Consider the following 25,925-nt stretch of genomic DNA (forward strand, 5'->3'; position numbering starts at 1 on the left):
GACCTAATAAATAAACAAACCCTGGTGAAAGACATTAAATGGTAACATAAAGACTATTAGTGCGCTTCGGCCCTTTGAGTAAACCTCCCTCTCCCCCTACTCTGACAGAATGCCACTTAATCATGACAACATTACAGCTGATCAGCATTTATTTGTAGCAGGTTCTCCTTGGTGTCTCAGTGGGGAGGAGAAGGGTAATGGTGGGGTGAGCTGATAATAACAGGAGGGGTTTAACCTTAATGGAGTGCGAGGGTAGGGGGTGGGACGATCATTTAAAGACAGGGGTGAAGGTTGGAGTTGGAGAGCGTCACATCATACTATGACATTCCAGTGACGGTAAATACCTCCTGCTGGCCTCAAGTCATTTTTTTAAGTGTTTTGGCACAAAAGCATGAATTTGATGTTTCATATAATTCAGTTGAGTTTTATAGTTGCTTCAGTGTGTTTTATATTGGAAGGTAAAGACTGCAACAATACAGAGAAAACCCCAACAATCAGATGACCCCCTATGTGCAGTTACTTGGTGACAGTGGGAAGGAAAAACTCCCTTTTAACAGGAAGAAACCACAACCAGGCTCAGGGAGGGGCAGCGATCTGCTGTGACTGGTTGAAGGTGGGAAACAGGACAAAAGATGCACAAAACATGCAGAGAAAAGAGTCTCTAGGTGATCTTTCAGCTGTGAAAGTATTCTTGATATCACCCCTCCCCTCAAACAGGTGGCGCTGACATCCCTAAAGTCAGTGTGGAGTGGTTCAGGCCATGCTTCTTTTCTTTTTTGTTGGAAAACTGGCACAACAAGGGGGAATGTTGCATAACTTCCACAAGAGGATTACTTAAGTAAAGCTGAAAACTTTGCTGAATAAAGGTCGGTGTGACAGAAGGAAGCAGGAGTGAGCTGATACACAGTGGGAGCAGTGTTGGGTGAGAAATTAAACTCTTGCTGTTGTTTTTAAGCCATGCAGACACTGTCCTAGATTCATGTGCGAGTGCTCGTGAAGGCTAGTGTAGGCATTAAACCTTAGTGAAGGCTTAATGTTGCTGTTGAATTGTTTTGTTTGTTGATTTCAGGATTGTAAGTGTGAAGCTGTGTAGGAGAAATGAGGCTATTGCTGGCTGTCAGTCTCATTCTTCTCTTCCTATGTAAGTAGATGTCTTTTAAAGAATGCAACCATCACTGATGAGGTTTAAAAGCTTTGTTTGATTCAGTCGTGTTTTGCTCTTATCCAAGTAAAGTTGTGTCTGTATGTTGCTAACTTTTCAGGGCTTCACAAGACTCAGACATCTAGTGTCACCTTGCACATGAATGCTCGTGAGGTAGGTTGACAAAAATAAATAATGCTATAAAGAAAAATATAGTGTGTGTATTTAACGCCCACCTTTTGTATCTTTTAGGCAGTATCGATGAGTGAGGCAGCAGTATCTCTCCTCTTATCGCCTCTGTCTCTGTACTCCTGGATGACCTCCACGTTGCTCAGGTTCCTTCTGTCCGTCCCAGCTCTCGTCTTCAGCTCCTGGTATCACTCCTTGCTGCTGATCCTGGCTGGGCCTTGGTGTGTTGCCACTGTCTGCTTCTCTCTGCTGGTGACTGGTCTCCATGTTTCTCTCTACCTACTTCACCTCGGGCTGGTGGCTGGGGCGGTAGCCATTTTGGCTGTCAGGCAACACAAGATGGCTGACGGTGACACCCCCAGGGAGAAAGTATTAAGCCTACAGAAGAGCGTAGAAGGGCAGCAAACCAAAAGCAAGCTAATAATTGGTAAAAGAGCTGCCCAGCAAGGCTGAGTTGTGTAAAATGATGATGTGTGAATAAAAATCCACCTTAGTTAATTGCTTTTACCTTTGTTTATTTAATGAAAGTAAACTTTTAGTTGATTTTTACATAGATTCTGTGTTTCTGTCTTTTACTGGGTTTGGGACAACCTTACAAGGAAGCAAAAAGAAAAGGGGAGGGAGGAGGGCACTAGTGAGTCCTCGTGCCCTAAATGAGGGTGAAAATATATCTGCTCGTTGCTACTTTAACAAAGAGCCTGCAGTTGTCCACTTATCGGTCTCTCTCATTTTCTCTCGTCGTCTTTAAACACGGCCCCCAATTATCTGCGGATTGTTGTGCTGTTTGCTTCCCATCTGCAGATGTTATCATTAGACGTGTCTGTCAAATGGAGATGAGAAGATAAGAGAAGAACCGAAAATGTTCTGCATTCGTAACGTTTATGCAGCGGAGTCCAGCGGTGCAGGACATGCAAACCACATTCCTGAAAAACACTAATAAAGCGAGTTAACAGGGAGAGAAACTGCATGTGGTGGAGGCGTTGAGCCAAGGCGGCAAATGCTTGCCCAACCAAGTAAACAGCGTATGCAGACAAACTGTGGCTCCCTGATCACAGTGAAGCATTAAAACTGCACAGAAATAACAATCTTATCAAAATGATCAACACTGCAGCCGAAGAGTTTAGCCGTTTAAAAAGTAACCGGTGAACTTTCTGTGCTGTTGTCTGTACAAGCGTGCGAGAAAGAGACAGAGAGAGACAGAAGGGAAATGAGGCTGGATCATAGAGATTTATTACATGGCCGTGGCATCCTAATTAGCATAAAGACTGGACTGGCCCACTCAAGCAGAGAATTAAAAACCTTAATTGTGCTGTCAGCCTTCCTCTCTCTTTCTCACTGTTGACTCTACTTCATTCCGCTCGCATTCGTCTCCTCCCGCTTTCCTTGCCCTCTCTTCTCTGCTTATGAAGTAGCGAGCGTCCGTGCCGTTTAATTGTTGGTGATAAATGGGAAGCAGGATGTTTGTAATTGTCTCAGAGATTCGTGTGTAGGGGGAAGGACGACAGAGATCGTCGAGAGGAAGAGGACGAGGAGAGTTATCCTGTTTTGTAAGAAGAGAGTGGGGAAGCCATTTATCAAATGTTTGTTTGAAGGAGGAAAATTAGCTTGGCAGACGCAGGCGAGGAAGTGCTAGTTGGATTTGATCCCAGGCCAAGCTGATGCTTTTTCCTAGTTGTTTAAATCTCCAACATAATTCAGTGCTCACATTATAGAAAGTAGAAATGTTTCATGTTTAAGACTTACAAATGTTTCAGATTCATATGGGGATTACATGATTGAGCAAATGGGGGTCAGAAATGATATACTAGACAATATAGTTCATATCCAAATGATTAAATCTGATTGTATTGCAAAATAGACTTAAGATAGTGTCCGAAATACTTTTGTTTGACAGACACTTCTGTATGTTAAGGGCTAACATACAGAAGTGTAAGTCAGGTAAGTCCAACAGTCTAAATTAAAACTGTTTGTCTAAAACTGATGTTCTAAATTGACCATAGATGTTTATTTTTTAGCCCTTCGATAGATTGGCGTCCAGGTTGTACCCGGTGTCTCACCCAATGAAAGGCCATGAATTTGATAAGCATAAGAAAATGGATGAATGACAGGAACATGGCAAAGAAACTACAAAAGCCAAAAAGCTGCTGAGGCAGAGGATGGGAAAAGACGTTATGAAGGTGGGACTGAAAAAACAAACAGTCTCTCGAGCTTTCAGTGAGTAATCTTTGCTTATTTCACAGGTGGAAAAAACCCCTATGACCAAATTCTGATTAGCAAATTGGAGCACCTTGAACTCATAATTTTTTTCCCTGCAAATGACCAAAATCAGTTAATAATTTATACGTCCATTACTAAACTATCTTATCTTGGATTTATTCTTCAACCTGCAGTTACTGTTGCCTGTATTTTGTCCCTGTCATATTACTGTTGAATAATGAGATGCACACTATGTCATTTTTATTCCTCAGACTACTGAAATAAATTGGAGGCTCTGCTCTTTTCTTGCCCTTTTCTATGGTAAATTATGGTATTATAGCTTGATTGAAGAGAAAATTATGATCTAGAAACTCAGAGTTAATCAAGTCAGATTTTACTGAACCTGCTTTCCACAACAGGGTCAGCGCGTTCGGGATTAGGACCCACTGAAATAGGTTCTTCATTTGGATTCTTTAGTTTTTAGCACTTGTAGCTTTGTTATAGCTTTTTCTGTTCTTGTACGTGGACTACACCTCTGACCATCACAGTGTGAATATTTGCCAGTTTCCTGAGATAAAATCCAGTGAAAACCCAATTAAAAAAAATAAAATAATGGCATTTATTCACATAAAAGATGTCAACATAATCTGAATAAACGTAATATGCTTGCTCGACTGGAGAAAAATTAGTTGGATGAAGGAGGGAGGAGGAACACAGAGGAAGTAGGATAGCACTGAAAAGCTTTTCTAAAGGAGGAGGAGGAAATGTTTTTGCGAGGGTCAGTCCTGTTTGTGCGTCTCTGCTGTCAAAGCCTCTCCTGCAGTAGCAGACGAGGTTAAGACTTAGGAGGCCGGGCCCTCTCATACGGCGTCTCCCTCAGCACTGACAGCTCACTGAGGCACACACACGCTCACAGACAACACGCACTGCCTTAAACTTTCCACTTTACCCCAGTCCTCCTACCTCCTTTTAATGCATCTGCCCTTCTCTTCCCTCTCTGTCTCCCGCTCTCCCTTTGCTTCCATTTCTCTCATTGTTTTTCTGTTTCTATCGTTCTTCTTTTTCTTCTCACTCTCTCTAATTGGTCTCCGCTAGGTTTGCTTAGACAGGCCTATTCATCATAGCACTATCCTCAGAGACAAACCCTCAGGGAGCAACGGGGAGATAGACAGAGTCAGACGGGAGGGCGATAGGGTCTGCCGCTTGTCAACCCACTTCTCTCCTCTTTTCCCCCTCCCTCTTTACTTCCCCCTCTCCCTCGTCTCTCTGCTCGGTACGTAGATGTCAGTTTTGCAAAGGGAAGTGGGGGTGAGGGAGGTAAAGAGGGAGGGAATGTAGACACATTAGTTAGGCTATTAGTTCAACAAGCTGCTTCCATGCCTGTCAGTGGTCCAACATCCAGCCACACGCACACACTATTCTCACGTCTGACATTTGTTACATGTAGTATCTGTGAGAGAGTGATTGTGAGTGACGGGTTGAGTGTGGGGGGTGGAAAAAAAAAACTTTACATGGAGCTGAGTGTCTGTCATTTCTGGTGTCCGGAGAGCCTTAATGAGCAAAACACAGCATATAAAGACTTTCTACAACCCTGCTCATTTTTACCAGTGTCACTGTGTATTGCATTTCTGAGACTTCAGTGTGTGAGCGGACGCGTGCGTATGTGTGTTAACATGATCGCTGTTGTAAAGGGCAAAGAGAAACATGTAGAGCTTCATTGTGAGAGGTCCAAATGTCTGCTTTGATAAGGTCAAACGAGATTTTTTCCACTGTAAGTGTGTCAGAGAGTTTCTCTTCTCTCCTGATTTGATGGGCCAGCAGTCAGAGCAGCTTTCTTCTTCTTCTTGAGATTTGCTTGACTTAGGCGGTAATAAAACCGAGCGATAAAAGGTACACATAGAAAGTGCTTGTATGACATTTGTAACTCAGGTTCAAGTAAGACAAACACTTTAAGGATCCCTGGACTCGACTGCTCCCAACCTTTTTAGCTTGTGACCTTTAATAATGAAGGTGTGTCTGGTGACATGATAAAAATGTTTCCAGGATTCATTCAGGATTATTTAGGGCTTAAGCATGTCCGGTTAAGTCAGAAGTCATTATATATAATCTTGCTGGGACTGAATTATTTTCTCAAAAATAGAAAAAAAAAAACGAAATTAGAAGGTATGACGGGCACTAGTAGTCCATCATATTAGAATACAATCACGTGAAAAACAAAGTACACCCTTATGCTTCCATAGGAATTAAGAGGCCAAGTAGCAGCCAGGTGTTGTTGCACCATTCAGATGTGTGATAACACAACATCAGAGTCATCCCAGGAGTGGACTTCCATGCAAATTCACCCTAGGGTCAGACCATCCAATATTCAGAGAAACACATTTCAGTCTCTACAGGCCTCAGTTGAGATGTTAAATACAAAGCTTAATATCTCGTAAAAAACATGGGTGCACAGCTCAGATTTGCAAAGTTTCATTTGATCAAATTAAAAGACTTCTGGAACAATGTTCTTTGTAGATTAAGTAAATTTGTTTAGTCGTAATGCATAGCACCATGTTTGCAAAACTCAGCATGAACACCTGATGCCAACTGCCAAGCACGGCAGTGGAGGGGTGATGATTTAAACTTCTTTATTTCCTTCATTTGTTGCAACTAAGTCATATTTATATATTCATGCTATGGTCTCCCTAACTCTTCACTGAGCTATCTTGAACCTCAACAATTCTCTTACTTGAATTAATTGTCATCTGCAGCTACTGAGGAGGGGACAATTTAAAAGCAATCCAGTGTTTAACAGACTTTTCCATCACCAGTGTTCTTGCCTGCTGATAGACCACAACCACAGCTGGAAAAGACGGTCAAATCAATGGAAATAAGATGCAATTGAAACAAACCAGGAGATAGCATAGCATTAACTATTCCCCATCCTCAAAGATGTCTCAAGATGTAAACTCATAGCAGAAAAATCAAGGAGAATGCGCCTGGACATGAATGGAAAGAAAGCAAATAGAGATGGGAATGCAAACACAGCAGAAGTCATGAATATGCAGCACAGAGCTCACCCCCTGCTCCATCCTTTTCCTCTGTATGTTTTGTCAGATTCTTGCTGCCTTCTCCTCCTGTTTGATTCAAATCCCCTGCTCTCTCACTCCTAATACCTCTTCAGCATCTCTTCTCCTAACCCCCCTCTCTCGTGCATGAGCCCCTCTTCACTAATCATCTGAGGCCCAATTATACTCAGTTGGCCCCGCACCACCTCACTACAGGGGCTCTGGAGGGCCAAAATATACCGATGCTGACTGACGTTAATTTGCATGACTTCTTGGCCTCCATAAGTACCACTGTTGTCTGTCTTCTGCCGTTGCATAGGAAGCCAGAGGAGGAGAAGAAGAGGTAGAACATGTCATGTTATGTAATCCGAAGCACTAGTAGGAGAGTAAAGAAGGCAGGGAGTGTCGCACTGCTTTCTAACTAAGTACTGTCAAACCCTTATTTTGCAGGCAGACATGGATCTGACAGGTCACACATCGGCTCTCTATCTGCCAGGCTAACGTTTCTGGCAGTTTGGCAGTGTTTGCCCAGATATCTGTAGTCTACTGGCGGATGCTGTCCAAGATAAAGACAATGTTGGATAACACCTCCCACCCACTCCATGACATGCTGGTCAGTCACAGGAGCTCGTTCAGTGAGAGACTGAGATTACCGAAAAGCACCACTGAACGACACAGGAAATCATTCCTGCCTGTGGCCATCTCCCTGTACAACGCATCCACTTAACACACTGTTTGCTGCTACAGCTACACATGTTTCTTTTCCAACTATTTATTTATGAGTGACTTATGTATGTATGTATGTATATATATGTATATATTGTACTATTCTTAGTTAGCGTATTGTCTGTCTTGTCTTAATGTTGGTTTAAAATGGAGCACTGTAACAAAAAATAATTTCCCCCAGGGATCAATAAAGTATTCTGATTCTGAATCTGATTCTGATTTCAGACTACGCAAACATAAATCTCCCATTTATTTATTTATTTTTCCTAGTGTTTGTTCTTTAGCTCATTTGCAAATAAAATTTTGGGCTTAAGAGGTTATCAGATCTTTCAGGATGCCACTTCACTAAAGAAAAACAGATACAGTAGAATTATATGTGGCTAGTTTTTGCTAATACAAGTTTTTAGATCCAGAAACTGCACATTTTTTAGACATGCACAGACAAACAGCAGCACCAATATCTGTGTCTCCTGATTTTAAATTCCTAATGTGAAATTGCTCATTGGCAATGTGATTTTACTGTCTTTCTGTTACTCACAATCACCAATTAATAAACTGTAGTACGTAGTGGAGTATGTACAATTTAAATTGTGTAGTTTTAGCAAGCTAAGCTTTGGTTATTTTCTCCGCTCCACACCGTGCGTAGTTGTGTCACAGCTGATTGAGACAGGCTGGGATGGCTGCTGTAGCCATGGCTTTGCATTCATTGTTGGAATTGTGTCTGTGACACATTAGCTTAAAACCTGCGAAACACTTAACTGCACACAGAAACTGTGAGAGCACTAAAGTCCTGGCTGAATATTACATTGAACTTACTGAGCTGCTTTAGTAACACACAGTGCTGTTGATCACGTAGACCTTAAAACAAATGGACTGCCATGGCTTCTGGGCGAGTTCGACATTTACCATCTTGGCTTCATAAGGCCTGATCCTGGATAAATAGGGAGGTTGCATCAGGAACGGCATTCACTGTGGCAATTCCTCAGGGAATAAGGGAGGGGCTTGAAAGTATCTTTAAGGTAGCCATGACCTAGGACATCTAACATCTTTAACATCTTTACTGCCTGTTTCTAACTAGGACAATATCGAGAGAGAGAGAGAGAGAGAGAGAGAGAGAGAGAGAGAGAGCGCATCACGGTGTATTAATAAAGAGACTTAGAGAATCTCGAGTGAGGGCAGAGTGAATATTTTCTTGTAGACTTCTGTAGAGTCTGCTTTTTCTCCCAACCACAGCACTGCTCATTAGAAACATTAAGTTTTATTGAATAAATGGCTTTATTTTTCAGCCCTAGATGCCATGTCCATCTTTAAGATACAGTCTATAATTTAACAGAGCTCTTTTGACTAATTTCAGTGGGAGCAGTATTGTAGCGTACAGTTTTGAGCCATATCCATACCATCACAGATTCAACCACAAATGCATTTTTAAGTCTGAGCAATAACCCCCAAATATCTGCAGAGAATATCTGGTTATCTGCTACTATACACCAGGAAAAATGCCAACGGTTGTATATGAATACCACAAAAACAACTGCAAAGAAACCCAAAAGAAGGTGAGAAAAGCCCTCAGTGGTCTTTTAGGATTCAGATGAATAGAAGAGAAAAATGAAGGCTGGAGAAATGTACATGGAAGCACCAGATTTAATCTTGCCTAGGAATTCGTCCAACCTCGATAGCGGCAATAAAACAGCGCTTGTTAACTTTCACTCCAGTGTTAATCCTTTACCGTATGATGCATTTTTACACAACATTAAAGGGTTGCCTTTGGTTGGCATGGAACTAGAATAAACACACACACACACACACACACACACACACACACACACACACACACACGCACACACTTCTTGCAGTTCTGGTGTCCTGGGCAGACACCCAAACTGTGGACAGCCTGGCCTGTGTCTCAAGCTGGGTATGTGCTGTTTTCTGTGTGTGTGGCGTGTTGTCGCCATGTCGTGGCTTGTGTCCTATTATCACCCCTCTCCCCCTTTCTCCTCCTCTCTCTCTCACACACACACACACACGCACACACACACACACCTCTGCCCCCTTCTGGACTCGGCCAGCAGCCAAGACTGCAGCACTGGGACACTCCATTCACTAAGATTGGTGAGGTGAGAAGAGGGAGGGGGTGAGATGAGATGTGTGTCCCCCAGGATGAAAGCAGCTCTGTGGGGTCACAATGAGACACAAACAGCCACCAGCTCTGTCAGCAGCGTCTACTGTCCATGACTGAGGCTGAATGTACAGGAATGTGGTATTTATGCCAGAAACAACTGTTTAGTTTGTGTGAGTTTGTGTATCAAAAATCAAGTAAACGAGCAGCTAAACACTCACTCAGAAGCTTTAAATTCCAAAAAATTATTTTTATTCTGAATGACCAATAAAATTATGGCAAATATTTACAAATAATTACTTCTTAGTTTCACATTACAGGTACATAAATGGAATAATTCACCAACAACAGTCACTCAGGTGGACGGATGGACAGGTACACAGACTGAGTATGAAGAAATGCATCAAGTAAACTGCAATTTAATATTTCACAGTAAACTCAAAGCCATGAAATAAAATAACAATAATATTAACAATAAAAATATAAAAAATAAGCATAATATCAAATTCACCATTTACTTTCAGTTTTCTGAACAAAACTGATCGCAGTTCAGGAACAAAATAAACTAACAAACAAAAAGTGAAGAAAAGATAAAAAGAAGAAAAATCAAGTGATATGATATCTTTGGCAAATTCGCACTGCAGTAAAATACATTCAAATATTAAGACAACACACAACACACAAAGAGAAAAAACACCAAGTTTTGTTTGCAACTACTAGAAAATTGAATAAAAAACATACAGGTTTTCTTAAAGAAGCATTTCTTTTTACTTTTTTTTTTTTTAATCCTCCCCTCTAGAATATTTGAAGGCATTTCTCGTCTTCGTTTTTGTGTTTGTAACTCTTTTTCTTCTATTTCATATGGTTTTTGTACAAGAGTTTGTCCTTTAAAACAGGCATCACAGGCTTTGGTGAATGTTACAGATATGTTATCTTTTTTGTCCCATTTTAATGTTGAAGAATAGAACACACTGAATCGTTGGACCCGAATTAAATTTTTGCCTTTTTGTCTTTTGTTTGTTCATTTTATTTAAATTCATATTTTATTTTATTTTATTTGGACCAAAATGTCACAGATATAAATATCTCTTCAAAACCCCAGATAGGAAGTCATGGACACAAAAAAAACTCCAGATTGTTACACGAAAGGCCACAGTAAGGTGAAAAATTATGTATCTATTCTTTTTTTCTTTTTTTCTTTTTTTTTGATTGAAACATCTGCTTAAAAAGCACAGTTGATTTTTGTAGGCTGAGTCGTGTGTATTACTCCTCTTCCACAGTTGAATAATATTAAGATGTACAGAACATTGTAACACTTCAGTATGAGATCTGTCCAGAGCCTAGTTATATCAGCAAGCATGAAACAGATTGTGCCACTAATTGCTGTCAAGATGTGATGCTGAATTCCCCTCAGGTTTTGGGAAGGCAGTAGCCTTCTTCATGGATTCATATTGAGATACAGTCAGGCAGTGCGCACTCGGCAAGAAATCATAATAAAGGAGAAAAAAACTCATTTGCATTTATTTCAGGTTCTTATTTGACTTGGAGCTGGGATCAAAATTCAGGATGCAATTTATTTTCATGGACAGTAAACTGTGGAAGTGCTGCAAATGAAATGTATTTGTTTGATCTGAAACTGGTGTTTCTTTGTGTTTCAAAATGCTCTACAGCCACACGGAGAGGAAATAGGAAACAGGAGATGCGAGATCTCACAGAGTGTTCTTGTCCAAATAAAGACGCCGGCAGCAATATTGCCATTGAAATGACCTCGCTTTGGCACGAAAAACACCCAGCTTGATTCCTATGCAGAATATCTGACAGGACAGCGAGCATCACGTCTGAGGAGTCAGTGGGAAAAAGTGAGAGAAGTAAGAAGGAAAAAGGATTAATAGGGCTGTCTGAAGAAAAAGGGAGGACTTCTGAGGAAGGTCACAGCCCTGAAATCAAGAGAATACCTTTAATATTCCTAATCCTGGTGGTGTGGCAGTGGGGAGGAGAGGCGAGATGGGGAGACAAGTGCATGAGATATGATGAGATTAGGGCTGAGGAGGGATGGGGGGGGGGGGGGGGGGTGAAAAGGGATGGGATGAGCTTCTGATGGCACAGCAGGTTTGGCCTCCCCTGGGGAACATGGGGGCATAAGAGGAGGGGCTACCACCACTTTGCAAAGGACAAAAGGAGGGAGCAAGAGTATGTCTGTACTTATATTTATGTGTGTGTGTATGTAGCCTCTGCCTGCCACGCTTTCTATAGTACCACCCACGGTGACTAGTCCCCCCCCCTTCATCACTGCAGTCAATGTCATAGCTGCCAATCCAAACAGCTGCCGGCCAGTGAGAATCCAGTCTCTCCCAATGTGAACCAGTCAGGTCAAAGCAATGGCAAAGCAAGCTGTGTCCCTATGAGATGCATAGTTAACCAACAGTCCTGTTAATATGTCACTGGACTCTGGTCTACACCAAATGACAACCACTGAGTTTGACTTGTTTGATTTAGCAAGTTGATGCAAGCGGACAACTGGATTTACCTCCTGAAGGAGAATGACTTCAATCAATTATTTCTTATTGTATGCGTGTGTGTGAACATGTTTAGACATCTTTGTGAGGACAGAAAATTGGCATGCTACTATACTTGTGGGGACCAGCAGTGCACTTATGGTGACAAAATGCCTGTCCCTAGGAGTTTTTGAGGCTCAAAATATGGTTTTAGTGTCAGGGTTACAATTAGGTTATGGTTAGGCTTAGGCTGAGGGTTAGGCATTCATTTTTGATGGTTAGGGTAAGCAGCTAGATTATGTCAATGAGATGTCCTCACTAAGATATGAAATTGTGTGTTTCTTTTAAATACTGGGGTTGGAAAAAAGAAATTCATTTTATTAATGAATAAACTTGATATATTTCTGTCATGTTCTTGGCTTTTACTTTTATATATATATATATATATATATATATATATATATATATATATATATATATATATATATATATATATATATATATATAAACATAGTTTAACCGTGATCTATGTTGTGGATATCTCCCAGAAATTGAACTTTTCAGTCACCCATTTCAGAAATATGCAAATATTATGCACTTGGTTGATGTTCGGATATCTTTTAATGACCCTAAAGTTGGAAAAAATATCTCACTGTCCCGCTGCAACCAAAAAAACCTCCTTGAGATTGGTTTGGTTGATGGCAGTTTAACGGTTGCCGTTGTTTTGATGGAAGATGCTGTCTTACTGCAAACACTCATCAAGCAGTAGTGAAACTTGTAAAAGTGTGATCCAAAACGAAATGGAGACCATTTGCCTTCACCTTTTGATAGCAAGCATCCTCCTGCAACCACTTGCAAACTGGTCAGGGAACACAATTTTTTCGTAGTTACCAGTGGTTACCAGTGTCACCAGTCTCCAGACCTATGTGACTGAGGCTTCAGCAGCTGATTTCTCAGCAACCTTTTGCAACAACTCACAACTCATTGGGGTGATACTCATTTTCCCCTAACGATGGGTGGTTGCCAGGATGTCACTAACTTGTCTAGGCCTGGGTGACTGCTCTGTAAGCAGGTTTTTTGCCCATTAGCAGGTTCTGCATATACTTGTAGAACTGGAGTTGTGTCCTGTGACTTTGCTGACCCATTTCTTTATGGTCAATGTTCCCACACAGACACTACCACCCACTAACAACGTGATCATCTTAGGAGCTTTATCAAAAATGAAAAATGTTGTGCTATGTCAAAATTTGGGATTATTATCTAAAGATAACTAAGAATTTTGAAATAATATCATAGAATTTAGAGCTACAGATGGGGGAAAATATAAATAAAATAAATTCAGTGGTGGAAACAATCTTCCATGACATGACCTACTGTACTGCCACACAAAAGACAACTCAACAAAAAAAGACATCTGTCTTGGTGTCACCAGAAGTTTAGTCTCAGCTGAGTCGCTTGGATAGAAATCGTATGGCTCTGGCACTGTCACTACAGCTGATGAGTGAGGAATCAATCACTGACTTTAATACAACCAGGACTATTTTCTGCTTTTCGTTGCTGTAGCTGCTTAACAACATCTTTTTTTCCTCCGGGTTTTATGACTGAAAAATCCACATTCGGGGAGATTTATTGACTAATGTGGGTGCTGTTAGATCAGCTGTCAGAGCCGCGATGACACTGTTGTTGCATTGTAAGAATCACTGTGAGTTATTGGTACTTTAATCACCTTTATTTATTTGTAAAAGGCTTTGTAAAATCTTCAAACCCTGTGTTTGCCCGGGTAAATAATAAGACTTCTGTTAAATGCGTTGCAGGGAGGAAACTGAATCTAGTTTTAGTGACTCATAGTAGGTCAGGGGGATGTTGACATATAAAACTAAAGGCACTGTCCTTGTTTTCAGCTGGTGTGGTTCAGGTTCAATAATGCCTCAGAAGGATCAAGAGAAAAAGACAGAAATAAGGAAAGGCTCCCGCTGAGGCGCACGCTGGCAACACAGCAGGTGAGCCGTCATAAGAATCTTTCTTTAGAGTTGTGTATTCACAACTTTTAAGGTCTACAAACGTGAAAGGATCCACTCTATTACTATTTCAAAAAATCCCAGAAACAACAAATATTGAGAAACTAACAGCTTTGTTCAGGGTTTATAGTTATTGTATGTTTATAGAGCTATATATTATGCCTCACACTGCAGATTTGGTGCCTTCAATCTGTTTGCTAGTAGACACTACACAGTAGCAATGAAGCGCTACACTCAGCCACATATACCCAAAACAAAAAAGGAATCCAAACACTCGCAGATGATGGCCAAAAACAACACCGCACACCTTAAGTCTTTTTATAATAGAAGAAAGCTTCGACACTAAAATCTTCAGTGTGAATAACTGAAATCGCTATTGACATTGTGACTTCTCTTTCGCTGATTACTGTACAAGTCTGGTGAGGACAGAATTGAAACTGAAAAAGGTACAGGCTAAGGAAGATATTGCCCTCTCACAAGACCAATATATCGGCCCCTCAGACATTTGGGAAGGGAAAACACACTGATTTCAGATCTGTGCTGAGGGGCGAATCTGTCCTTGTCTGTCTGTCTGTACGAGATGGGTAAGGCCTCAACCCTGGTGTCATGCATTGTCACAGCGCAGAACTGATGTGGCAGACAAACAAATGAAAAAAAATAATAATCAGGTTTACTTTTTTTTCACGAAAGCAGTACTTTTATAGAAACAATTTCAGGATTTTAAACAAGCACATGTTTTGACACATACTCAAAACGGGGAAAAGCAGAAGAAGTACTTAATGGTTCTGAAAGGAAGCTGAAAAAGTAGAATGTCACCTTAAGAAGATGATTGAGTCTCTTTGTGCTTTTGTAAGAAGTCAGCCGATCCACTAGGGGGGCCCATCTTTGGGGAGTTTAAAGACAGAGATAGAAAGAGAGGGTGCCACTGCTTCCTGTTGGTCTTTGGCTGATGCTCGACTGGATCAGCAACAGGAGGGATACTCCTCACATTGGGTCTGATCCAGTCTAGCACCAGCCTTCGTTTGGACACTTAGGAAGCAAAATAAAAACACAAAAAACTTATTAAGTGGCACCTTTGTCAACTGATACCAGGCAACAAACTATAAACAGGAAAATCGCAATCTGATCACACTTATAAACAAAGACTTCTTATATTGAAAGTTTTTTCAGAATTCATATTTCACTGCGTCATCGCCGTCGTCATCGTCACTATTCTAGCACAACAGCGTGACACTATTATAAATCATTACAGGCATTCACTCTCATCACGGAGTGCAGCACAGAAAAGCTTCTTAATATATTACTCTGTGTCTCCTCCATTATAAATAGCTCTTGATCAGGACTAAATCTTGTCTGGGGAGGTAGGATACCACCGTCCTGTACTGTAACACAACCTGATGGAACCGATTTTGGTCCGATGTGAAGATGAGTACTGTTTGTTTTACAGTAGTGGGCTCAGATTTTAGGCTGTGCTTTCCTGAAAAGTCTCTCTATGTCTTGGTCAGTGGCTTTCAAACCAACTCAAATGCAAGTGTGAATGTAAGGCATGGATGTATTAAAAGAGCTGGGGCCTCATTTATACATTTTTATTATGTTCAAAGATTGGTTAATTACTTGTGTTTAATTATGTGACGACCATTGTTTATAGATCTCAAACCAACCTAAATTGACGGCACCTGTAATTTCAGCAGAATTGTGGGTTTAAACAGAAATAACCGAGGACCAAAACAGAAAAGAAAACTTTTTTGAGGACAAGCTCTCTTAAGTAGATTAAGAGAAAATAAAAGAGAATCCAAATTTGCCAGTGAATCTGATTCTGATTAGCAGGAAAATCATGGACAGTTCAGACTTACAAATTAAGATTTTACGAATGTAACTTCATGTTATAAATGAGGCTTTTGGATGCAGCGATGTCATTCAGCACGTCCTTCCAATTTTTCTAGTGGTCAAATTCAGTATTGCAGGCAAAAATACCCACACCTCAAAAAACGTTTTTCCCCCCCATTTCTTGAAAAATACAAAAGAGTCATCTGTAGAACTACTAATGTTTCTACCTCTGATAGGTTGGCCCGTAATCGTTCTGTTATGAATTTATCTGTAGGCGTTGACATCCAGTATCCAGCTCCTCTTAATACATCCACTATGTGAGGACACAGTTTTCTTACCAGAAAATTGGATCATGCTTGACTTCAACTACTAAAACCCCACCCCTGAACAGCAAACATCCAGTCATGGTTTATTAACTATCTTTAGGCGTGCCAAGTTTTGGATTTTTCTACACGCTGAACCCGTGTGCATGGTGCAGCAGTAGAAATCACACACAGCATTTAAGGAGTCTTATCTTCTAAACTTTTTCCAATCCTAAAAGTAAAGAATGAAGAAATGAGGTGAGATGCAAAAATGCTCACTAGCTTACATACTGCATAGTGCACTGGTAACACAAAAGGATTGGATAGTTGACAGTTGTGTGATAGTTGTGTTTGTCGTAAGCAATCCGCCGCTTTAAAAATGACTAGAAATTCAGAGCATGTATACTCTGCAGAACTGGAAAGCTTGACCACTATAACAGTAACAAACGGGACAGGGCGAACATGCGTGACCCTGAACGCTCCCTTTGAAATAATGTTATCTCATTTGATGAACATTTCTGAGGGTTCCAGAGGAAAATGTGTTGAATCTGTGGCAGAACGAATAGAATGGTAACGATATGGGTGATTTTGGTCAGTCAAAGTTAGGATGATTGGATTGTCTTTACTTCACTGTAGCATGGCATAGAAAATTGATTGATTAATGTGCGGTCATAAAAATAGCCTACTGTTTGAAAAAGTTGATTTTTCTCTGATCAGCTTAAATAATTTCATCAAAAATATTCCCAACTGGAAAACCCAGAAGGTCACAATACAGATAGTTTTAATGCTACACACAGTCCGCTGACTTTTGGTTTATGACTGGTTAAAAACTAGATAGGAATACGAAGGCTTGATAGTGTGGGAGGGTCCAAATTTCCAAAATCTACTTGTTTACATAATCGGTTATTGACCTTGACATACCTGTGTCCTCACAGTATTGTATACCCAAACAGTATTGTGCTGCAGCTCAGGAGTGTATTCGTTGGTTTAAGTGTCACTCAAAGAAAATGCAAGCTTCACCGATGTCAAAGATTTGAATTCTTCTCCTCTTTGAAGTCCAAGCGTAGGCGAGTTTGTACTGAGCGGTTCCGATGCTATCCATCCCTCCCTCATCTCCTTCTCCTCCTCACCCTGCGACTTCCTGTGTCTACACGAGGGTGTCAGTGGCGGTCGTAGGTGGAGGCTGTAGCGGTGGCAGCAGGGCCTGCCCCTCGTGATGTTGCACTGTAATAATATGGCGATCCTGGAGGGGGAAAAAAGCAAACACACAACTTTTTTAAGTCACTTAACTGAAAAAAATATGAAAACGTGATGTGAATCCAGGTTCTTTAACCTTGGGCTTTTTTCTTGTCTACATAATTAGATTATTAAAACCTGTAATTTCTGCCATGTAAGAGCTGAAAGCAGAGAAAAGACATTATTTTAAAATGGTGTGTGCTGAGCAATTTACAGGCAGAAACAGAACAGCGATGGGATTTATCTAAGAGCTGTGTTTGATGGAGTCCAATAAAAGGTTTTTTTTTTATCTCTACTATTAAGGCCTAACTAACCATCAAGCATGATCGCTTCATGGTTAGTTATCAAGTGTTTGTATTTCCCATTCAAGCTACAGTTGACCACAGTAATCTGCTAGTGACCTGCTAGTGGTGCCACGCCCTCTTTGCAACCGATTTATCCTAGCAACTGTCAGAAATTACTCGCTAACTGCTTAGAGGTTACCAGGCGGTCACTTATTCCACTGTGATAACAGGCTAAATGTATAATAAAAGAAGTTTATTAAATGTGTAATGAAAGACGTTTTGTGATATTTAAGGATTTTTAGTATTTAAAGTTTTTGAATCATTTCACACAAAAAACGAATATTGAAGAAACTGCTTTCATTTGATCCCTTCAGTATATCTGACAAATCCTGATTAGCAGCTGTAAACCAGGTAAAACTGAAAGTGAACTAAGCAAGAACGTAGGCAATTATTCCTCTGTGGGCAGGAAAAGTACTTTCTCTTTCAAATAAGTTTGACTAATCTGGAGATTTGTTAATACGATTGTCTTGTTCTTTTGCTCATTTCGCTTCCCCGTGGACTTCTGTCGCAATGTCATCACACTGACAGATCGCAGCAATTAACTTGGTCAGAATAATTTTTTTTTATTACAGCTAGAACTGATGTTTAAAATGACAAAAAACAGCAAGACGGCTGTAATAAATCTGAATTCTCCCTGAACAATTTACAGCCTACTTAAATATGGTGTAAATGTGAAACGAGCAGCTTCAATTTTCTGTTCAGATTATATTTTACTTTGAATGTGAGCAGTGAAAGGCAGGGATGAGATGACATGAGCTGATGGAGCTAATGACAGAAAAAATAGTCTCTCTTTCATGTACAACCAATAAAATTAACTCCCTGACTCTTTCAGTCTTTCTCTCTCTCTCTCTCTCTCTCTCTCTCTCTCACACACACACACACACACACACACACACACACACACACACACACACACACACACGCACACACACACACACACACACACACACACACACACGCACACGCACACACAATCGTAGTGACAGTCTAAGCTGACACACTGAGTACAGCTCTACTACTGCTGATCCCCTGAGTCTATTCTCTCCCCAAGGGAGAGGTCAATTCAATACTGTAACCCCAAAGACACGCAGAAACCCACACTTACACACCTCAATACACACAGAAAAAAGCAGTCACCTGCACACACACATCCACACCTGTCTCCGTTCCTTCCATCAATCAGCCTAGCTGTGTGTTGACAGGTTATGTCTGTCCACAGTCCAGGTAATCTCAGGAGCCTCTTTGGGGAAGTGAGGCATTAAGCCGACCTGACAAACTATTTAGTCTCACTCAAGGTTTCAGACGCCCTCTTCTCCCCTTTTGCCTCTTCTTGAAAAACTCCCCTTTCTTTCATGTCTCACCATTTTCCTCATCCGTTCCTTATCCTTTCTTTTGTATCCAAGGCTCTCCCTTCCCCTGCCTTCAATCTTAAGCCTTTCAGTGTCTCCTAATGTGCATCTTGTCCTCATATTATGTGTCCACTCATCCGTTATCATAAACTTCCGTTACAGTCTCTCTGCATTTTTTCCCTTTTTGCATGCTCTACTGTCAGCTTTCCTCATCGTGGCATCCCCCCGTGCATATACAGCACCTGCGTGCTCACAAACACAATGCACTTATTTCTGTTGTACTCTCTTCATCTGCTTCTTTTGTCTTTCTCCACCTACCTTGCATCTGTCCTGCCTGGCTGGTGAAGAGACTGGAGGAGCAGCCGATTTCCGTCCCCAGGAGAGACCCATAATCCTGCTGAAACACTGGGGACAGAGGGATGGAGGGAAGGAGGCAAAAGGAGAGGTGAGGAGAGGAAAGGGTGGGGGTATGCTAAAGGTCATCACAGCGTGACCTCTCTCACCTATTGACCTTTTAAACCATCACCTTCTGACTGTTTCACCTTTAATCATGACCCTGAAATGGCTGCTTAGACAATGACTTTGACACCGACTGTTTTAGCTCAGGGTTAATGCCTCCTCTTAAACACTAATGCGGAGATGTAAAGACAGCGTTGGGATGTCTTTCAGAAACACACATCAATGGTTTTGGAAGTTAAAGGAAATGGATGCTGCCAAGATATCTAAAAACATTTGGGGGGGGGGGGGGGGGGGGGTAGGTAATGCTTGCTGCTTATTAGAGTCCCTCAGATCAACACTGGTGACTCTTTGGGACTAAATAAGCTGTAACTGTTTGTTGCTTGGGCAAGCAAACAGCTAAGATTCTAATATATTATATTACTAACATCATTTCTTTAGATTAATTTTTAATCTAAAGGTGACTGAAACTTAAAACAATAGGTGGTCAGAGTCACTTTCCTCCATAACACCTATATATATTTAAAAAAAACAAACAGTTAATTCAGTTCATTCCTCTTGCTATATCTGTTCTTCAGATCCATTCACGCCAAAATTGCCTGTCATTAAAAACAAAAAACCCTCTGCAGACTGTCTGCTACATTACTACAAAGAATGAAATGTAATGCCATGAAAAAGATAAATAGAACAGTATTAGAGAGGGTGGAAGTGGGATGTAAGGTGGAATGTGATGAAACTCCACAGAATACGCTACAATAAACAATATGGGATACACCAACCTAATAGGCTGGGGTTAGGAAATCTCCATGATTCATTGTACGTTGAATACTGCGGATGGGAATATGGACTTCCGGAAAAATCTCCCCCTGTAGGAGAACAGAAAACAGAGACACAAGACATGGTTAAAAACATTAAAGGACAGGGAGGACAATCCCATCTTGGTTTGGTTTAGGTGAGGACTAGCACAGTTTTAGATAATATTCAGGATATTATTCTTATCTCGTTTGGCAGGAACACATGCTTGTGGAAATACTTTGCTCTCTGAAGCTTTAACCGGCTTCTTGTGTTCAACAGAATATTTTACAGACTAGGTGATAGGGACAGAACAGGAGAGCTCGGTGCGAATGTAGTGGTCCTGCAATACATTTGATGATAGTGTAGCTTTTCTCCCTCATTTAATACTTACTGTCTGGGGTCTACTCTTCCTTTTGCCTTCCCCTCCTGCTTTTCCCATCACCCCTTCCTCTTTATTTTTCTCTCTCGTCCTCTGGCCCGCCTGACTGCAGCCCGCCCGTCACCCTTCACATCAAAACAACATTCTCCTCCATTTCTTCTCCTCTTTTTTTCCTCCACATATCTCTGTTGACTTGCTCTCTTTTTTCACTCTTTTGCTCTTTCTTTTCTCCTGAACCTTCACTCCTCCCAGGGGATCCCTCTCCCATAGCTGACAGTCACAGACCCTGATGCCCCCTCCCTCCAACCACCACCCGTTCCTCCTCTCTCCTTCTCGTTCTGTCGGTTCTGCCTCACTGCTCTCCAACACCCCCTCTGAGTGTCAGCCCCCCTGCTGCAGAGAGAAAGACAGAGAGACAGAGAGGGAGAAGGCGAACAGCAGAAGAGAGTTGCTTGCTTAATGAAGGTATGATATTAGACAGAGCGAACAAAAAGGAGGATAATTTGCCTGAGAAGTGCTGAGATAAAACGTGCCGGAGCTGGAGAAGCAAAGTTTGTAGATTATCTCCTCGACTCATTCCAGTCAGCTCATGGATTCGTGCAGCTTTAAAAATGCACTGAGAAAAATTCAAATGCCTGCACTGTTTGTGTGTGTGTGTGTGTGTATATATATATATACACAAAACAAGTTTTCTTTGTGCTAGTGTGTGCATTTATGTGTGCGTTTAGCTGCGTCTGTCAGGTGGGGTCGGGATGTTGTCTCCATGGCATCCGTGGGTGCGAACATCCTCTCCCTTGTCATCACCGTAGTGACGGCAATGTGTCAGGTTGTTTAGGAGACGAGGAGCGGAGGGGAGAGAGGAGGGGAAAGAAGGCTCAGGGGTCTCCCTGGTGTAGCTCAGTGTCAAGGTCGCGCGCACACACAAACACACATACACACAAACAAACACAGCACACGCATAAACATCCAGCAAACCAAAAACACGCACACACACAAATATGCTGTCAAACCTGAGGACAGGACGGGGTGAGCGCAGGGGGACAGGGTGACAGGGTTACCCATCTTTAGACGTGTTGTTCCTACATGTCCACTGAGAGTGTGTGTTTCTGCGTGTCAGCCTATATGTGTGTGTGTTTGTCACAGACTGAATGATTGGGAATACAACTTGTAAACAGCATTGTTTTTTGACTTTGCTTCCCTCCCGTTTGTGTCTCTCCCTTTATTTTTCTGCAGTGTATTTCACACTGACCACGACCACCACTGCAAGTCTGAGAGAGAGCGAGCGAGAGAACAAGAATAGCGGCTTAGGATTGAAACACAAAAGCATCGTAGAAGGCGGAGTGGAAGGGAATGAATGAATTAGTCGTGGGTCACTGGTGATTCTCATTAAAAACAAATTACTAATGTTGAGGAGGGACAGCTGTGCTACTGTGGCTGGTTTCTAATGATACACACACACGCACAGACACACACGCTAAAGAGAAGCGCAAACACACAAATATATGCACACAAACAGACACACGCACCACCCCCTGGGAGCACTGTCACCCACAGTGTGGACAGACAAGAAAGAGGAAGTGGTGAAGCTAAGTACAGCCTCTGAAAACACACACGCTCTGACAAACATCCAGCAGGAACTTAGAGGATATGTACGTAGAGATGGGTTGACATCATGTGTGGCGAGAGATGACACAGCTATGTACATTAAAAGTAAAACAGCTTTAGCAAGTGTGCATTTGCCATTACTCATTTTGTGGTGACAAGTCTCCACTGTGGGAAGAAAAAGTAAGTAAGTTGTAAATATATTCATTTCAGTATGACCTGCTTTTAGGGTTAGGTTTGAGGCAGTGTTGCATACTTGCATGCTTAGAGAAGGTAAGTCTCCACACATCAGTGTAAGGTGATGGAAACATGACTGTGTGTGTGTGTGTGTGTGTGTGTGTGTGTGTGTGTGTGTGTGTGTGTGTGTGTGTGTGTGTGTGTACTCACCAGGTACCATTCCAGTGAGGGAGGGGGTGGAGTAGCTGCCCTGTCCAGTAGGAGGGACATGAGGAGGGTAGCCTGGCAGAGTGGTGCTGGCTAGATCTCGACCTGTAATCAAACACACACACACATTTGTTGTCATCAGTGTCTTCCTACTATAAGTGCTATTACACTGCCCTGTGTCAAAAAATAACCTTTCTACTGTTTTCCAGAAAATAATTAATATTACATAATTCACTGATGCTGAGTTGAAAATGGCAATAAAATTATCATCACATTTAATTTTCTCACAAAATGTGAATCCATTTTTCGCATAGGGCCCTTTTTTACTCATTAAAATTCAGCTTCTTTAACACAATTCACATATTTTTATAGGTTTCTTTTAACTGGACAGAATAAACAATTGACATGGATGCAAAGTTACTGCTTTTGTGCAGTAGGACAAAAGGCTGGCTCTGGAGCAACCTGGATCGTGCTCACAACCCACTGCACCCAAAAGATCTTCAGCATCACCAGAATAAACGAAGTCATCATCCATTAGAAAGAATGGAATAAGATCCTTCTCACAATGCCTATAAGAGGAAAGTCCGGTTCCTGGAGCCAGGAAGCTTTTCTCACTGAGTCTAGACTCAAGCATCTCATCTGCTTCCTTTGTCAGATCCGAATCTGGTACTAAGTCATTTAACTCTGACTAAGTGAATAACCGGGGGACAACTGAGACACTATAAGAGATACAAAAAACTGTTATTTTTTTTGCTGCAGTTTGGATGTAGTGAAGCTTCCACGGATGCAGCAAAAAACATCTGGATCATGATTGGCACTTATATATATATATATATATATATATATATATATATATATATATATATATATTAGGGGTGCAACGATATTCGTATCGATATTGAACCGTTCGATACAGTGCTTTCGGTTCGGTACGCATATGTATCGAACAATACAACACAACAATACAATACAACATTTGTAATTTATTTTATCAACTTTCCTTCTGACGATGCTGTCTGTGTTGAGCGCTCAGTGAATCTGCGTTCGACTACTCCGCCTAGGGTCAACAGTGCAGCCTAGGCGGAGTAGTCGAACGCAGATTCACTGAGTGCTCAACACAGACAGCATCGTCAGAAGGAAGAGCGCAGGGCAAGCTAGCGAGACAGAAGTTAAGCTCTCCTTACAACATGGACCTCCCCCACCCTCATTCAGATCTGGCGTTTGGAATTATTTTGGTTTTCATGTGACGTATGACCCTGAAGGTAAGCGAGTCATGGACTAAAGTAAAACAGTATGTTGGATGTGCCATGCAATGCTCAATTACATGGGTGGGAGCTAGTGTGTTAGCGCAGTTAGCTCGTTAACGTGTTGGCCGTCTAGCCCCATGCACGGGCGATCGGCGGTAGCTAGTTAACGGAGATTTGCCGTGTTGTGGCGTTAAGGTCATTTCAACGAGATTAACCTGAAAGCACTAGTGGGAACACAACGAATATGACTGCACATTTACGCCGACATCATCCTAGTGCAAAGACAAAAACAACAAGCATGCATGCTACAAACTTTAGCCGAGTCATTTAGACAGCTGTTTAATATGCTGCTGAGAATATAGCCCAGAAGAAGCGGATAGTATAGCTTTTATTTTGGAAAGAGACATTTCTCTGTAATAAACTCTCTTTTCCAAAGATGAGTGATTCCTCAATCAGATACAGGGCTCGCAATATCGCTAGCCCGACGTCCTGGGGCTAGCGATTTTTTTCAGTCGGGGTACCAAAATCTATCTCTGCCCTGCCCGTCGGCCTATCGTAGGAAGAAAAAATATATGTCAATGCTTTTGCATTCTTTCGGAAATGTAGCTGCGTAATTATGTCATTGGCATCGGTGAGCCACTGTCAATATGTGACATATTGAAGTCGCGTTTGAATTTGCGCTTGTTTTTTTGCTTTCACTTTGCAATCGCGCGAACTGTGTATAGAGAGCGACAGCACTGATCTGTGAGTGATGATAATTTGTGCACCAATTCCTCTGACATCGTCTTATTAATCGTTAGCTTACTATGCAAACATGACAAGTGAAATCTCCCGCAGCTTAAACATGTGAGAGGTTGATCGCGCAGAGAATCGCTGAGCTTATGTGAGTGCGGCAGGATATATATTTCACTACAATGACCTGGATGATTGAGAACCTTCACAGACAGATATATATTTTAGTTCTGCTGAGCCAAATAAGACAGGTCAGGGTGAAGAAGTGACAGCCAAAGAAAAGCTTACCACAAAACGGAGAAGTTATGACAAATCAGACTATAAGGCAAAAAGAAAGTGCAGCTTTATGGTTTCATGGACAAAATAATTTCTGTGGCTGCAATATGACGAGCTAAATAACCAGGGCTGCACATAAGTGGTCCGCAGGTGCGCATTCGCTGTCAAAATAAAAAACACGCACAAGGGTTAGGGTTAAATTCAAAAACTGTACTTTTGAGTTAAAATATATATTTATAATTTTAATAAATGACAAATTAAAAAGGCATGAACATTTTTTTTGTATCGAAAAAATATCGAACCGTGACACCAAAGTATCGAACCGAACCGAACCGTGAATTTTGTGTATCGTTGCACCCCTAATATATAACACCCAGCACGCCCCTGCGGGCGGTTTATCCTTCAAGCTCGGGTCCTCTACCAGAGGCCTGGGAGCTTGAGGGTCCTGCGCAGTATCTTAGCTGTTCCCAGGACTGCGCTCTTCTGGACAGAGATCTCCGATGTTGTTCCTGGGATCTGCTGGAGCCACTCGCCTAGCTTGGGAGTCACCGCACCTAGTGCTCCGATTACCACGGGGACCACCCGTGGTAATCGGACCACTCATCACACACACACACATATATATATATATATATATATATATATATATATATATATATATATATATATATATATATATATATATATATATATAGGACAGTTACAAGTACTTGGGGATCCCGCAGGCGAATGGGAACCATGAAGAGGCCGCTAGAAAAGCTGCAACCACCAAGTACCTGCAGAGGGTCAGGCAAGTCCTGAGGAGTCAGCTGAATGGTAAGAACAAGATCCGGGCCATCAACACGTACGCCCTGCCCGTGATCAGGTACCCTGCTGGGGTAATAGGCTGGCCAAAGAAGGAGATAGAAGCCACTGACATAAAGACAAGAAAGCTCCTTACCATGCATGGAGGGTTTCACCCCAAGTCCAGCACCCTGAGGCTGTACGCTAAGCGGAAGGAAGGAGGCCGGGGACTGGTGAGTGTCAGCACCACAGTCCAGGATGAGACAACGAACATCCAAGAATACA

General features: G+C 41.7%; 1 protein-coding gene and 1 long non-coding RNA gene across 3 annotated transcripts in view; one reads left to right on the forward strand and one right to left on the reverse strand.

The window, feature by feature from the left end:
- The first annotated feature begins 728 nt into the window (after positions 1–728).
- LOC309708198 lies at positions 729–1,879 on the forward strand. Its single transcript, XR_014277207.1, has 4 exons — positions 729–922; positions 1,070–1,141; positions 1,263–1,315; positions 1,394–1,879. It is a non-coding gene; the product is annotated as an uncharacterized lncRNA (long non-coding RNA).
- Positions 1,880–9,644: 7,765 nt separating this feature from the next.
- pax5 (paired box 5) overlaps positions 9,645–25,925 on the reverse strand; it is a 59,921-nt gene continuing 43,640 nt past the window's right edge. For both annotated transcript variants that reach the window (XM_082535468.1, XM_082535467.1), the window contains exons 8-11: positions 22,606–22,707; positions 20,222–20,308; positions 19,305–19,391; positions 9,645–17,300 (exon numbers count right to left, since the gene is read on the reverse strand). In XM_082535468.1, coding sequence (XP_082391594.1) covers positions 17,218–17,300; positions 19,305–19,391; positions 20,222–20,308; positions 22,606–22,707 — 359 coding nt within the window. In that variant the 3' untranslated portion in view covers positions 9,645–17,217. The remainder of the gene's footprint in view (positions 17,301–19,304; positions 19,392–20,221; positions 20,309–22,605; positions 22,708–25,925) is intronic.

The sequence above is a fragment of the Aulonocara stuartgranti genome, assembly GCF_965226115.1.
Source record: "Aulonocara stuartgranti genome assembly, chromosome: 6".
Lineage (NCBI taxonomy): Eukaryota > Metazoa > Chordata > Actinopteri > Cichliformes > Cichlidae > Aulonocara > Aulonocara stuartgranti.